The sequence below is a fragment of the Mizuhopecten yessoensis genome, unplaced genomic scaffold (genome assembly GCF_002113885.1).
Source record: "Mizuhopecten yessoensis strain PY_sf001 unplaced genomic scaffold, ASM211388v2 scaffold9351, whole genome shotgun sequence".
In the NCBI taxonomy this organism is placed as follows: Eukaryota; Metazoa; Mollusca; class Bivalvia; order Pectinida; family Pectinidae; genus Mizuhopecten; species Mizuhopecten yessoensis.
Window position 1 is genome coordinate 52,599 of NW_018408004.1, and position 17,612 is coordinate 70,210.

General features: G+C 38.0%; 1 protein-coding gene across 4 annotated transcripts in view; it reads right to left on the bottom strand.

Moving 5' to 3' along the window:
• LOC110457863 overlaps positions 1-17,612 on the bottom strand; it is an 85,243-nt gene that overhangs the window by 30,255 nt on the left and 37,376 nt on the right. For all 4 annotated transcript variants that reach the window (XR_002463727.1, XM_021509310.1, XM_021509308.1 and 1 more), the window contains exons 3-6: positions 17,187-17,301; positions 9,999-10,189; positions 9,526-9,668; positions 111-312 (exon numbers count right to left, since the gene is read on the bottom strand). Coding sequence is in view for 3 of the 4 variants with exons in the window: in XM_021509310.1 (XP_021364985.1) it covers positions 111-312; positions 9,526-9,668; positions 9,999-10,189; positions 17,187-17,301 (651 nt within the window). In the remaining variant the exon portion in view is untranslated. The remainder of the gene's footprint in view (positions 1-110; positions 313-9,525; positions 9,669-9,998; positions 10,190-17,186; positions 17,302-17,612) is intronic.

The window sequence follows — 17,612 nt, forward strand, 5'->3', positions numbered from 1 at the left end:
TTATTATTGGTCGACATTTTAAAATGAGGTAAGTTTGCCATATGCACTGTCCATATCAGCAGTATTATCTCTTCACAATACATTTTAAAAGTATGTATACATAATCTCACCCGTTTTCGACGTGACTACATTAATAGCCAGCGAGTCGCTCCAGTAGCCTATTTGGTTGTCGTCCATATCAATGGCTCCTACCCTCACGGAAATCGTGTAGTTAACGAAATAGGAAAGATTGCAAACCGTTAAGTTTGTGTAGGATCCACTTTGGAATTCGGACGAGTCATCGTAATCATAAAATGAGTCCATCCGTACGTTCTGTAAATAGACACGATTTCAATGTTTTATGAGATAGGATGACAGGTTATGACAGGTTTTTTGTCAATTATAGAGTTTTCTCAGCAAAGTAGTGATGGATTCAACTGTATTTTTGTTATTTCTCATACTGGAAGGGAGGCAATTGCAAATGGCTTGACATACATTTCATGAATAAGCAATTTGCTTTGGTAAATATGTGTTTGGGCTACATTCGTTATTATCGCTATGGTATTATAAACAGGGCGTTTAATGAGTCTATTAACCTTCTTATCTGTATATCGATAATTTAATCTAAGAGTCTATGTGATTCTACAATACTCTAAACAGTGTGAAAATGACTGTTTTATTCTACAATATTCTAAACCGTCACATGAGCGATTGATTCAAAGCTATATTACGTCATTAGTCAAGGTTGCGTGCTCAGCTTTATGTTGACACAGATTGACGGTATAACAAACTCACATACAGTTCGTCTCAGCAAATGTTGTACACTCAAATTCAACTTGTGAATTCTAATAGTGAACAGAAAACGTAAATGTCAAAAATGTTACAAACACTTCACTTATTTCGATAAATAAGAATTCAACTCTGTACACACCTTGCATCTACACAGAAAGAACAGTATACGCTTTACTTGTCTTGTATCTAAAAACCTTATGTCTCTTAAAGCTTAAGCAAACATTTCTTTCTAGCAATCGACTGAAAACAAGATAAACTGTGGAGACACCACAACAACATTTACTGAGGTGACATCACAACAACATTTACTGAGGTGACATCACAACAACATTTACGGAGGTGACATCACAACAACATTTACTGAGGTGACATCACAACAACATTTACTGAGGTGACATCACAACAACATTTACGGAGGAGAAATCACAACAACATCAACTGAGGAGAAATCTCAACAACAAAAACTGAGGATATTCAAAACAACGAAAACTGAGGAGATATCACAACAACATCAAATGAGGAGAAATCTCAACAACATCAACTGAGGAGACACGACAAAAACATCAACTGAGAAGACATCACAAAAACAAAATATCAAGAGACACCACAAAAACATCAAATGAGGAGACATCAAAACTACATATACTGAGAAGACATCTCAACAACATCAACTGAGGCGACAGCACAACAACAAAAACTGAGGAGAAATCACAACAACATATACTGAGGAGACACCACAACAACATCAACTGAGGAGACATCACAACAACATCAACTGAGGAGACACAACAATAGCAAAATATCAAGAGACACCACAACTAAATAAACAGAGGAGATACCTTAACAACATATACTGAGGAGGCATCACAACAATATAAATAGAGGAGATACCAAAACAACATCAAATGAGGAGACATCAAAACAACATATACTTAAGAGACAACACAATAACATATACTGAAGAGGCACCACAACAACAAAATCGCAAGAGACATCACAGCAACATATACATGTACAGAGAAGACATCTCAACAACATCAACTGAGGAGACACCAAAACAACGAAAACTGAGGAGATACTCAACAACATCAACTGAGGAGAAATTTCAAAAACATAAACTGAGGACATCCAAACAACGAAAACTGAGGAGACATATCAACAACATAAACTGAGGCGACACCACAACAACATAAGCTGAAGAAACACCATAAAAACAAAAATCTCAAGAAACAAAACAACTAGATAAACAGAGGAGATACCATAATAACATAAACTGAAGAGACATCAAAACAATATATACTTAGCAGACAACACAACAACATCAACTGAGGAGACATCACAACAACATCAAATGAGGAGACACCACAACAACATCAACTGAGGAGACATCACAACAACATATTCTGAGGAGACACCAGAACAACATCAACTGAGTAGACATCATAACAACATATACTGGGGAGACATCACAACAACATCAACTGAGGAGACATCATAACAACATATACTGGGGAGACATCACAACAACATATACTGAGGAGACACCAGAACAACATCAACTGAGGAGACATCATAACAACATATACTGGGGAGACATCACAACAACATATATTGAGGAGACACCAGAACAACATCAACTGAGGAGACATCATAACAACATATACTGGGGAGACATCACAACAACATATTCTGAGGAGACACCAGAACAACATCAACTGAGGAGACATCATAACAACATATACTGGGGAGACATCACAACAACATATATTGAGGAGACACCAGAACAACATCAACTGAGGAGACATCATAACAACAGATACTGGGGAGACATCACAACAACATATACTGAGGAGACATCACAACAACATCAACTGAGGAGACATCATAACAACATATACTGGGGAGACATCACAACAACATATTCTGAGGAGACACCAGAACAACATCAACTGAGGATACATCATAACAACATATACTGGGGAGACATCACAACAACATCAACTGAGGAGACATCACAACAACATATACTGAGGAGACACCAGAACAACATAAACTGAGAAGACACCACAACAACATCAACTGAGGAGACATCACAACAACAGATACTGAGGAGACACCACAACAACATCAACTGATGAGACATCACAACAACAGATACCGAGGAGACAACACAACAACATCAGCTGAGGAGACACCAAAACAACATCAACTGAGGTTACACCACAACAACATCAACATCAACTGAGGAGACACCACAACAACATATACTGAGGAGACACCACAACAACATCAAATGAGGAGACATCACAACAACATCAACTGAGGAGACATCATAACAACAGATACTGGGGAGACATCACAACAACATATACTGAGGAGACACCACAACAACATATACTGAGACATCATAACAACATATACTGGGGAGACATCACAACAACATATAATGAGGAGACACCAGAACAACATCAACTGAGGAGACATCATAACAACAGATACTGGGGAGACATCACAACAACATATACTGAGGAGACACCAGAACAACATAAACTGAGAAGACACCACAACAACATCAACTGAGGAGACATCACAACAACATATACTGAGGAGACACCACAACAACATCAACTGAGGAGACATCACAACAACATATACTGAGGAGACACCACAACAACATCAACTGATGAGACATCACAACAACAGATACTGAGGAGACAACACAACAACATCAACTGAGGAGACACCAAAACAACATCAACTGAGGTTACACCACAACAACATCAACTGAGGTTACACCACAACAACATCAACTGATGAGACACCACAACAACATATACTGAGGAGACACCACAACAACATAAACTGAGAAGACACTACAACAACATCAACTGAGGAGACACCACAACAACATCAACTGAGGAGACACCACAACGACATATACTGAGGAGACACCACAACAACATAAACTGAGAAGACACTACAACAACATCACCTGAGGAGACACCACAACAACATCAACTGAGGAGAAACCACAACAACATATACTGAGGAGACATCACAACCACATATACTGAAACCACAACAACATATACTGAGGAGTCATCACAACAACATATACTGAAACCACAACAACATATAATGAGGAGACATCACAACAAAATATACTGAAACCACAACAACATATACTGAGGAGCCATCACAACAACATATACTGAAACCACAACAACATATACTGAGGAGACATCACAACAACATATACTGAGGAGACATCACAACAACAAAAACTGAGGAGACATCTCAACTACAAATACTGAGGAGACACCACACCAACATCAACTGATGAGATACTCAACAACATCAACTGAGGAGACACCACAACAACATCAAATGAGGAAATATCTCAAAAACATAAACTGAGGAGAAATCACAACAACATATACTGAGGAGACATCTCAACTACAAAAACTGAGGAGACACCACAACAACATCAACTGATGAGACATCAAAACAACAGATACTGAGGAGACACCACAACAACATCAACTGATGAGACATCACAACTACAACAACTGAGGAGACACCACAACAACGAAAACTGAGAAGACACCACAATAACATCAACCGATGGGACACCACAATAACATCAACTGATGAGACACCACAACAACATCAACTGAGGAGACACCACAACTACAAAAACTGAGGAGACACCATAACTACAAAAACTGAGAAGACACCACATCAACATCAACTGATGAGACATCACAAGACACCAAAACAACATCAACTGAGGTTACACCACAACAACATCAACTGATGAGACACCACAACAACATATACTGAGGAGACACCACAACAACATCAACTGATGAGACATCACAACAACATATACTGAGGAGACATCACAACAACATATACTGAAACCACAACAACATATACTGAGGAGACATCGCAACAACATAAACTAAAGATACTGAGGAGACACCACAACAACATCAACTGATGAGACATCACAACAACATCAACTGAGGAGACACCACAACAACATATACTGAAGAGACATCAACATATACTGAGGAGACATCACAACAACATAAACTGAGGAGACACGACAACAACATATACTGAGGAGACACCACAACAACATCAACTGAGATTACACCACAACAACATCAACTGAGGAGACATCACAACAACATAAACTGAGGAGACACGACAACAACATATACTGAGGAGACACCACAACAACATCAACTGAGGAGACACCACAACAACATCAACTGATGAGACATCACAACTACAACAACTGAGGGGACATCACAACAACGAAAACTGAGAAGACACCACAATAACATCAACCGATGGGACACCACAATAACATCAACTGATGAGACACCACAACAACATATACTGAGGAGACACCACAACAACATAAACTGAGGAGAAACCACACACCACAACAACATCAACTGAGGTTACACCACAACAACATCAACTGATGAGATACCACAACAACATATACTGAGGAGACACCACAACAACATAAACTGATGAGATACCACAACAACATAAACTGAGAAGACACCACAACAACATCAACTGAGGAGACACCACAACTACAAAAACTGAGGGGACACCACAACAACATCAACTGATGAGACATCACAACAACATCAACTGAGGAGACACCACAACAACATCAACTGATGAGACATCACAACTACAACAACTGAGGAGACGTCACAACAACGAAAACTGAGAAGACACCACAATAACATCAACTGATGAGACACCACAACAACATATACTGAGGAGACACCACAACAACATAAACTGAAGAGAAACCACAACAACATATACTGAGGAGACATAACAACAACATATGCTGAAGAAACATCAAAACAACATATATTTAGGAGACACCACAACAACATATACTGAAGAGACATCAACATATACTGAGGAGACATCACAACAACATATACTGAAACCACAACAACATATACTGAGGAGACATCACAACAACATATACTGAGGAGACACCACAACAACATCAACTGAGGAGACATCACAACAACATCAACTGAGGAGACACGACATAAACATATACTGAGGAGACACCACAACAACATATACTGAGGAGACACCACAACAACATATACTGAGGAGGCACCACAACAAAATAAACTGATAAGACACCACAACAACATCAACTGAGGAGACACCACAACAACATCAACTGAGGAGACACCACAACAACATAAACTGAGGAGAAACCACAACAACATATACTGAGGAGACATCACAACAACATAAACTGAGGAGACACCACAACAACATAAACTGAGAAGACACCACAACAACATCAACTGAGGAGACATCACAACAACAGATACTGAGGAGACACCACAACAACATCAACTGATGAGACATCACAACAACATATACTGAGGAGACACCACAACAACATATACTGAGGAGACACCACAACAACATATACTGAGGAGACATCACAACAACAAAAACTGAGGAGACAGCTCAACTACAAAAACTGAGGAGACACCACAACAACATCAACTGATGAGATACTCAACAACATCAAATGAGGAGACACCACAACAATATAAAATGAGGAAATATCTCAAAAACATAAACTGAGGAGAAATAACAACAACATATACTGAGGAGACATCACCACAACAAAAACTGAGGAGACATCTCAACTACAAAAACTGAGGAGACACCACAATAACATCAACTGACGAGACACCACAACAACATCAACTGAGGTTACACCACAACAACATCAACTGATGAGACACCACAACAACATATACTGAGGAGACACCACAACAACATCAACTGAGGAGACACCACATCAACATCAACTGAGGAGACACCGCAACTACAAAAACTGAGGAGACACCACAACTACAAAAACTGAGGTTACACCACAACAACATCAACTGATGAGACACCACAACAACATATACTGAGGAGACACCACAACAACATCAACTGAGGAGACATCACAACAACAACTGAGGAGACACCACAACTACAAAAACTGAGGAGACACCACAACAACATCAACTGAGGTTACACCACAACAACATCAACTGAGGAGACATCACAACAACAACTGAGGAGACACCAGTACAAGAAAATAAAAGCAGAAACCACAAAAAATCTAAACTAGGTACATGTATTCAGGATGATGTCTCCTATCAAATCTGTTCTTTAAATGGCCTGACAATAGTCCAATTTGGTAAGCACATACATAACGGAGAGCACAATTGCAAAAATTATGTGTGCATATTTAATAATCCTAATAATTACAAGGTGTAAAGAGGCTACATGATTCTTATTGGTTAATTGATTCCAAACAAAAGGTGACCTAGCAACGGTTCAAGTTCAACCAACTTAGCGTGCACACACAAAATGATAGGTCTCACGTTAAGGTTACTCGACATATCGTCATAAGCGGCCATTTTCATGACGTACTCCCGAAAAAAGTACAGCGGACTGAATATTTCAAAGCAGAATGTGCCCATACACCGTAAAAAGTAACTCTCCAACTTTGAAAAATACAAAAACATACTCAATCACTTGAACGCTTTACATTAATGTCGTTTTCGCCAATGTTTTCGAAGGACCGAAGAAACACTGATTGTATTTATTTAATAAGATAAGAATATATTACAGTGCCAATATCACCTATTCTACACATATTTGAATGCAAATAAAAATTATATATGTCAGGTGTCCATTGATTCAGTTATTTATACATTTATTTTAGATGATTATCCAACGGATAATTATGTAACGGATGATGAAGAAGAAGATGATGATGATGATGATGATGATGGTGGAGTTAGCCATATTAGCCACAAATTCAGACAAAGGATGCTCATATTGTGTTGATTGTTAACTACAGTGATTGGCTTTGTAGACAGCATGTATATGTTAGAGAAATTCTGCTTGGTCGCTCTACTTATTGTCAGCAGTCTTTAGTAAGAGACACACTGAGAATCGAGTATATGGTTACAAAAATTGCACAGTCAGGACTCTCATATAACCACTTGAAAATGTTTTAATAGAATTTTTTTTTTTTTAATGTTGTAAGAGTGACAACAAACAAGGCTATCGTGAACAAAATTATTGATCATTTTCTCAATAAATTATATTTATTGGTAAATTCTATAAAACATGTTTACATAAAATATGATGTTTTCCTCAATTTTTCACAATATGTTAACTTTTCATTGTATGCACAAAAAAAGTATACAAACAAAGCATAATCAAGTACACATTTGACTCCAACTCCATGCTTGTTGGTAAAAAGTTTAGAATTTTTGCTTTTTGAATATTCATAGTTTCTGCTGTGTTTGTGCCAAAACATCTGATTATTTGTATTATATTTATTGTACTGTTGCTTATATCATCAATGTATATTGTTTGTCTTTTTTGAAACATTATAATTATTTGTTATAAATCATTTTATTTGGAAAAAAAACCTTATGTTTTGGAAAGTGCACTGGCTAATAATGCCCTATGAAAAAAAGTTCCTGTTTAATCAAGAAAGATAACTCTCAAATGGAAATTTCAATGTCATTATTTTTTCTAATTAATTATTCATTTATCAATCATTTTAACAGTGTTCATTAATAGTTTGATATTTCTAGAATATTTTACAGACAAAATTATACATATTTAACTGTCAGTTTGGGAGATTTTGAAACACATTTTACTTGTCCTTAGTTGTTACGTGAACCTGCATAATTATGCAGCCTCAAAAAAGTTGAGAACATTTTATTTAAAAAAAAAATGGCATTTGAGAAATGATGAGCTTGCCGGATGCTATACTAAGGTCTAGGAAGTTATTGGGTAATCATAGGAAACACAATAGTTAGATTTCAATGGTTTTTATCCATTTTTTTCGTGGTGTGTTGAGCCACCTTAAGTTCGTGCGCAAAGGTGATGAATAATAAATAGGCTGTTTAATTCTCACTGGTTAATTGGTTTCCAGTCAAGACTTGCCCTAAAATGATTCGATTTCAGTCTAATTAGGTATGAACTTGCATCAAAGCAAATCTCAGGCACCAATCAATGCGATGAATGTATATTTGCGCATCATAAATGACGCGACTTGAATTTTATCAGTCGATTAATCTTTATGCAATAACTGCTCTAAACAAAACCCATTTCAACAAAATTACGTATGAACAAACGTACATGTATGTACATACACGTGTGATGGTAAGTCTAGATATCGTGCTAAGTTTGATTACCAATTTATGAAATACTAATGAGCCTACCAAATTCTGCATGCAATAACTGTCCTTAAGATAAGTTCGTTTTCCAACAAAGTATACAGATGGATATTGTATCATGTACAAGACATCGGTAAACTTATTGACTAAGTGTGTCTACACTTAACCTCAAACATGGAGCACAGCTACAACATCGTCCTAAAGCGGGCTTGTTAAACTACTGCTCGAAACAGATTGTTAAATCTAGTTTCATTCACATGTTTTGAGACCATTTATATATACATCATGTAACATGTTAGACTAAACTAATATAGAATGGGGCAAGCATATATGTCCCTCTAGGGTGATCCTTTTCTACAGTGTTGTACATGTAGCACCCTCAATGATGTCTGCCGTCTAATCGAGGAAAATGATGCAGGTTAAAAAACAGATACGATATTACAAAAAAGGACATACAATGTACTGATGTAAAATACCTTACCTTTTGTATTGTGGCCGAGCCTGGTGAAGATATTTCCAAAGAGAATATCTTTGATGGTATAACTTTCTGATGTGTCCACTGAGCACAAATACAGTTAGGATATTGGGGCTTTGCTACCAAATCACTAACCGTGGCTGGTTTTACTGTAAAATAATACTACCTGCATTGGTTTGACAATGAAGCCATTGTAATGACAATACGCCGGTTGATTAACGTCTGGTTAGAGGTTTTTATATAAGTTATAATGTATTTATTATAAAATATCACGTTGCTGAGAAAATAGAAAAAAACACCGTAAAAATATGTTTTAGTTGTGATCTGATCAATATTTAATTATGTTTTAATTTCTACGCAGTGTTTGCATATACATACAAAATGTATATACGAATTGTAATTTAATTATGTGCAACGCATTGAATGTAAGCTGTGCATTATAGAGGATAACTTTACAAAGACTCCGAAACATTGCTTACCTTTGTTTTCAATGTCCACCTCATGACATTCTGACTCTATCGCTCTATTGTCATTCCGCAGGTGAAGACAGACACGTATTGGTTGGTGGGGGTCTGTGTCCTTAATTCCGTCATTTCCACCTAAAGACCACGTGCATGTACCGGAGGACAAATCCGGGCATGAAGACCAAATGGCAAATTGTGGCAATTGCCTTTCAAATAAACACAAATATATTGGGAATGTTTTGTATCCAGAACAAAAATAATCATACAGGTATATACGAATTATCATTTATCATCTCACTCCCCTGTTATACAGTGAAAATACCCATTTCATATTTTCTCAAATTAACTCAACGTATATGGCCTTGAGTGATTTTGATTAGTTGACCGCATCCCACTTTCCCACGATAGTAAATTTCTCCGCACTACGTGAAGTACAATGCAGTAAACATGGCGGACGCACAATTTCAAGTTGGTTCCATGGAAATGTGCATTCTGTGTTTGGAGGAAACATTTACGGTGGATATTTCAGCATTAACATTTATCAACAATCTCCCACATCACTACCCAAACAAGTGAAACGACGCAGGGTTATCGAATCGAAAGTGATAGGCGGCTGTCTCACTGAAACTGTGGACACCTCAAATTTCCGCGTAGTGTGACGCTNATTACATGTTCATATTTATCCATGTTGTTTGAGTAACTTTTTAAAAAGTATTTGGGACTATTCGTTACAGCGCTTATATATCCGACCTACATTTTGATAGTGGTACTTCGGTCATGTCAACGAAATACAGCTAATAAAATGACGGAGGATGCATTTTTTTGTTTAAACGACTGCAAGGACAGTATATCAGCTTTATGATAAAAGGAAACCTTCACTTGTTTCCATGCCATATGAGATTTATGAAACACGTCACGAATTTTTCATTTAAGCTCGCCTCTTAAATGAAAAAATCTTAGACTCGTTAAATAAATGTGATATGACATGGAAACTCATGTACGATCCCATATGTATTTAGTGTCAAATGTTTCTGTTTACAAAACGCACGATTTCGCTAAAGAGACTACGTTGTCACTGATTCAACCTTATCAAAAGTGTTGTTCGTTTTAGTGCTGTACTATTATTCACCGTTATAACCAACATGTCTGTGCCGTGTACAGTCACCGTTATAACCAACAAGTCTGATGTGTACAGTCACCGTTAAAATTAACATGTCTGTGCCGTGTACAGTCATCGTTATAACCAACATATCTGTGCCGTGTACAGTCATCGTTATAACCAACAAGTCTGTGATGTGTACAGTCATCGTTATAACCAACAAGTCTGTGATGTGTACAGTCACCGTTAAAATTAACATGTCTGTGCCGTGTACAGTCACCGTTATAACCAACAAGTCTGTGATGTGTACAGTCACCGTTATAACCAACATATCTGCGCCGTGTACAGTCACCGTTATAACCAACAAGTCAGTGATGTGTACAGTCACCGTTATAACCAACATATCTGTGTCGTGTACAGTCACCGTTATAACCAACATTTCTGTGCCGTGTGCAGTTACCGTTATAACCAACAAGTCTGTGATGTGTACAGTCACCGTTATAGACAACATATCTGTGCCGTGTACAGTTACCGTTATAACCAACATATCTGTGATTTGTATAGTCACCGTTATAACCAACATATCTGTGCTGTGTACTGTTACCGTTATAACCAACAAGTCTGTGATTTGTATAGTCACCGTTATAACCAACATATCTGTGCTGTGTACAGTCGACGGTATAACCAACATATCTGTGATGTGTACAGTCATCGTTATAACCAACAAGTCTGTGATGTGTACAGTCACCGTTATAACCAACAAGTCAGTGATGTGTACAGTCACCGTTATAACCAATATATCTGTGTCGTGTACAGTCATCGTTATAACCAACATTTCTGTGCCGTGTGCAGTTACCGTTATAACCAACAGGTCTGTGATGTGTACAGTCATCGTTATAGACAACATATCTGTGCCGTGTACAGTTACCGTTATAACCAACATTTCTGTGCCGTGTGCAGTCACCGTTATAACCAACATATCTGTGCTGTGTACAGTCACCGTTATAACCAACATATCTGTGATGTAAACAGTCATCGTTATAACCAACATATCTGTGCTGTGTACAGTCACCGGTATAACCAACATATCTGTGATGTGTACAGTCATCGTTATAACCAACGTATCTGTGCTGTGTACAGTCATCATTATAACCAACATAGCTGTGATGTGTACAGTCATCGTTATAACCAACAAGTCTGTGCAGTGTACAGTTACCGTTATAACCAACATATCTGTGCTGTGTACAGTCATCGTTATAACTAACAAGTCTGTGTCGTGTACAGTCATCGTTATAACCAACATATCTGTGATGTGTACAGTCATCGTTATAACCAACAAGTCTGTGATGTGTACAGTCACCGTTAAAACTAACATGTATGTGCCGTGTACAGTCACCGTTATAACCAACAAGTCTGTGATGTGTAAAGTCATCGTTATAACCAACATATCTGTGATGTGTACAGTCACCGTAAAAATTAACATATATGTGCCGTGTACAGTCACCGTTATAACCAACAAGTCTGTGATGTGTACAGTCACCGTTATAACCAACATATATGTGCCGTGTACAGTCACCGTTATAACCAACATATCTGTGCTGTGTACAGTCACCGTTATAACCAACATATCTGTGCTGTGTACTGTCACCGTTATAACCAACATATCTGTGCTGTGTACTGTTACCGTTATAACCAACATATCTGTGCTGTGTACTGTTACCGTTATAACCAACATATGTGTGCTGTGTACAGTCATCGTTATAACCAACATATCTGTGATGTGTACAGTCATCGTTATAACCAACATATATGTGCCGTGTACAGTCACCGTTATAACCAACATATGTGTGCTGTGTACAGTCATCGTTATAACCAACATATCTGTGCCGTGTACTGTGATCGTTATAACCAACATAGATGTGCTGTGTACAGTCACCGCTGTACCCAACATATCTGTGCCGTGTGCAGTCATCGTTATAACCAACATATATGTGCCATGTACAGTTACCGTGATGAACAGCATATCTGTGCTGTGTACTGTTACCGTTATAACCAACATATCTGTGCTGTGTACTGCCACCGTTATAACCAACATATCTGTGCTGTGTACTGTTACCGTTATAACCACCATATCTGTGCCGTGTACAGTCACCGTTATAACCAACATATCTGTGCTGTGTACAGTCACCGTTATAACCAACAAATCTGTGATGTGTACAGTCATCGTTATAACCAACAAGTCTGTGATGTGTACAGTCACCGTTATAACCAACAAGTCAGTGATGTGTACAATCATCGTTATAACCAACATATCTGTGCTGTGTACAGTCACCGTTATAACCAACATATCTGTGCCGTGTACAATCATCTGTACTGTTACCGTTATAACCATCATATCTGTGTCGTATACAGTTACCGTTATAACCAACATATCTGTGCTGTGTACAGTCACCGTTATAACCAACATATCTGTGCCGTGTACAATCATCTGTACTGTTACCGTTATAACCATCATATCTGTGTCGTATACAGTTACCGTTATAACCAACATATCTGTGCTGTGTACTGTTACCGTTATAACCAACATATCTGTGCTGTGTACAGTCGCCGTTATAACCAACATATCTGTGCTGTGTACTGTTATCGTGATAAACAGCATATCTGTGCTGTGTACTGTTACCGTTATAGCCAACATATCTGTTATGTGTACTGTTATCGTTATAACCAACATATGTGTGCTGTGTACAGTTACCGTGATGAACAACATAGCTGTGCCGTGGACAGTTATCGTTATAGACATCATATATGTGCTGTGTACTGTTATCGTTATAACCAACATATGTGAGCTGTGTACAGTTACCGTGATGAACAACATATCTGTGCTGTGTACTGTTATCGTTATAACCAACATATGTGTGCTGTGTACAGTTACCGTGATGAACAACATAGCTGTGCCGTGTAAAGTTATCGTTATAGACATCATATATGTGCTGTGTACTGTTATCGTTATAACCAACATGTCTGTACTGTGTACTGTAACCGTTATAGCCAACAAATCTGTTCTGCGTTCTGTTACCGTTATAGACATCATATATGTGCTGTGTACTGTTATCGTTATAACCAACATATGTGTGCCGTGTACAGTTACCGTTAAAGACAACATATCAGTGCCGTGTACAGTTATCATTATAACCAACATATCTGTGCCGTGTGCAGTCATCGTTATAACCAACATATCTGCGCCGTGTACAGTCACCGTTATAACCAACAAGTCAGTGATGTGTACAATCATCGTTATAACCAACATATGTGTGCTGTGTACAGTTACCGTGATGAACAACATAGCTGTGCCGTGTACAGTTATCGTTATAGACATCATATATGTGCTGTGTACTGTTATCGTTATAACCAACATGTCTGTACTGTGTACTGTAACCGTTATAGCCAACATATCTGTTCTGCGTTCTGTTACCGTTATAGACATCATATATGTGCTGTGTACTGTTATCGTTATAACCAACATATCTGTGCCGTGTACAGTTACCGTTAAAGACAACATATCTGTGCCGTGTACAGTTATCATTATAACCAACATATCTGTGCCGTGTACAGTTATCATTATAACCAACATATCTGTGCCGTGTACAGTTACCGTTATAGACAACATATCTGTGCCGTGTACAGTTATCATTATAACCAACATATCTGTGCCGTGTACAGTTACCGTTATAGACAACATATCTGTGTCGTGTACAGTTATCATTATAACCAACATATCTGTGCCGTGTACAGGTACCGTTATAGTCAACATATCTGTGTCGTGTACAGTTACCGTTATAGACAACACATCTGTCCTGTTAACAGTTACCGTTATAACCAACATATATGTGCCGTGTACAGTCACCGTTAAAATTAACATGTCTGTGCCGTGTACAGTTATCGTTATAGACAACATATCTGTGCTGTGTACAGTATACAATTGTTTGATGGCTGTTTGGGGAACAGTCAAAACTATCATCCCTCGGTAGGGGGAAGCCCTAGAAACTGTTTGCCCGAGGCCGCTATCAATACTGCATGTAATGATGACTCGCCATTGCATTGCTTCGTCTGCGTGAACAACACTGAGTCGTGGTCACCGAAACGCTTGAACGGGGCTCTCGAGGGGGGATTTCTGCGCATCTAATTCGCGCCGGGTGACAGTTCGCTCTAACCGGGAAAACAGTTTTAAGTATTATACCTCTACTGAGTTTTTCCTATATAAAAACAATACGATAAAATCTGCTATGTCCCTTAAATCACTTAAATATCTCCGTCTCAGGGCTACTCCCTACTAAATTAGGACTACTCCCTGCAAAAAAGACTACTTCCTGCCAGAAAGAGGACTACTCCCTCATGAATATTTGTAGGCGAAGCTTATAAGATCTCAACCAATGAAAACATTGGTAGGCGAGACCTTTTCCGTGACGCTCGTGACGTCACATTTTCAGAACCAAATGACAACAGTGAAAATGGCCATTGATGACGGCCGTTTTGTTGTTGTAAAGAGGAGTTACAGCAGATTTTGGACGCTAAACGTAGCTTAAATACAAAAGCTGTTATAAAGACTGCAGTGAATTCACTTCAAACTTATTTAACAGAACGGAATGCCGGAAGCGTTGACGATTAGGGTCAAGCAAGTTCAGAGGAGGTGCACGTACGTGTGTCCACGCAAACTTAAAAAGTGTATGGGACTAGATATGGTAGGAAAACAATAGTGACTATAAGATACAGTCTATAAAAAAACTTCTTGAAAGCTAGAAATGAAGATATCATCAACGACGAAGCATACAGTACTTCCAATTGTATTTTTTCTCTTTGAAATTGTAAAAGGAAATGAATAAACTCATTTGTTAATTTGCCTTTCATAATTTTTTTCGTTATAATAAAACAGTTATATTAATATATTAATATTAGCCGGCTCGGGAAATAGTTTTTCACCTCGGGGGACCATAAATGTGCTATTTCCTTCATACCCATTCTATAACTGTATATTATTATACCTCTACTTATTTTACACTATACAAAAGTCACCACGTAAACAAGCTATTTCCCATCTAACTGCATGCCAGGAAAATAGTTCGTCTGGAGGGGTGCGATAGTTTTGAAACTATTTCCCTCGGAAAATGCGGGAAATTGAGTGACGTCGTGGGCGGGGCCTGACCGAATATTGACCAATCAGCGCAATCGAATTACTTCGGCAATTTCCGGCCAGCGAAGCCGGTACTTTCTGGACCGACCTTCACCTCGCATTGTTGTTGACAGACGACAACAGAAATGGCGACCCCCAGGTTTTCTGTGTTGGACGAGAGCGAATTGTCGGATATATTGGAGGCAAAAGACAGTTGGAACATACAAAAAACAGTACGGGCATCCGTTACATTGCTCTCTAGCTATCTCACTGAAAAGGGTTTGGATATCGCGGACATGGAAATTCTCAAGATTTTGTTTTGTTTTGTTAATAAAGAGTCACAACTGTTGAAAATTTGCTGTCTAATAATATTTAGAATATTGTGATGGAGTGTTTGTATCGGTATAAAAACAGTTGAAGTATGGGTATTTCGGGATATAGCAAGTTTATGATCGTCTCGGGAAATAGTCCTGGCCTCGGGGGATCATAAACTTGCTATATCCATCATACCCATACTTTAACTGTTAACTGTTTCACCCCTACAGCCGAAATTGGACAAATAGCCAGAAACAGTCAACAATGACTTTTTATAATTTATATGGACTATTGGGTAATAATTATAGTTATAGCCAACATATCTGTGCTGTGTACAGTTACTGTTATAGTTTACTTTTGTATAAAAATAGTCCTGTCCTGCTATACACATATTTGCAGTCGAAATTTGATCAGATCAGAGTTTTTACAATACATGTTTAGTTTACTGAGAAAAATACATGTTAAAATCTTAAAAGAGAGCTCCAAATAAACAAATCAGTGCTGCAATAAGGAGATTGATTGAATCTTTTTCAGTCAATGCCGATTTTTCTGGAACTCGTATTCTATTTCTGGAATTATTGACAATATATTTTCTGGGTTGAGGAGAAGAATGTATACAGACCAAGTGAGCGATGTTGTGTAGACTGGTTCGTTGTACAGTGGTGACAAAGCCCAGGAGCAGGTCAGATACTCGTCCCAGTTGTACGTGATACAGGAGAAGTTCTGGTACACATGTCCTGAACACATAAATGGTAGGGCTGAGTGACAATGTATTATATGATGTTATTTTTCCGATCGCATTGTATTGTGATATTGGTGTTTTGCATGAACATTACAAGAACACAAGCTTTTGATCATACGAGGTTTTTATGTGAGAATGATATGTCTATACATTAGTTAGGTCACAAACTAACCCGAAAATAAATATCTGTATACATTAGCCGAGTCACAAACTTACCCGAGAATAAATATCTTTATACATTAGCTGAGTCACAAACTAACCGGAGAATAAATATCTTTATACATTAGCTGAGTCACAAACTAACCC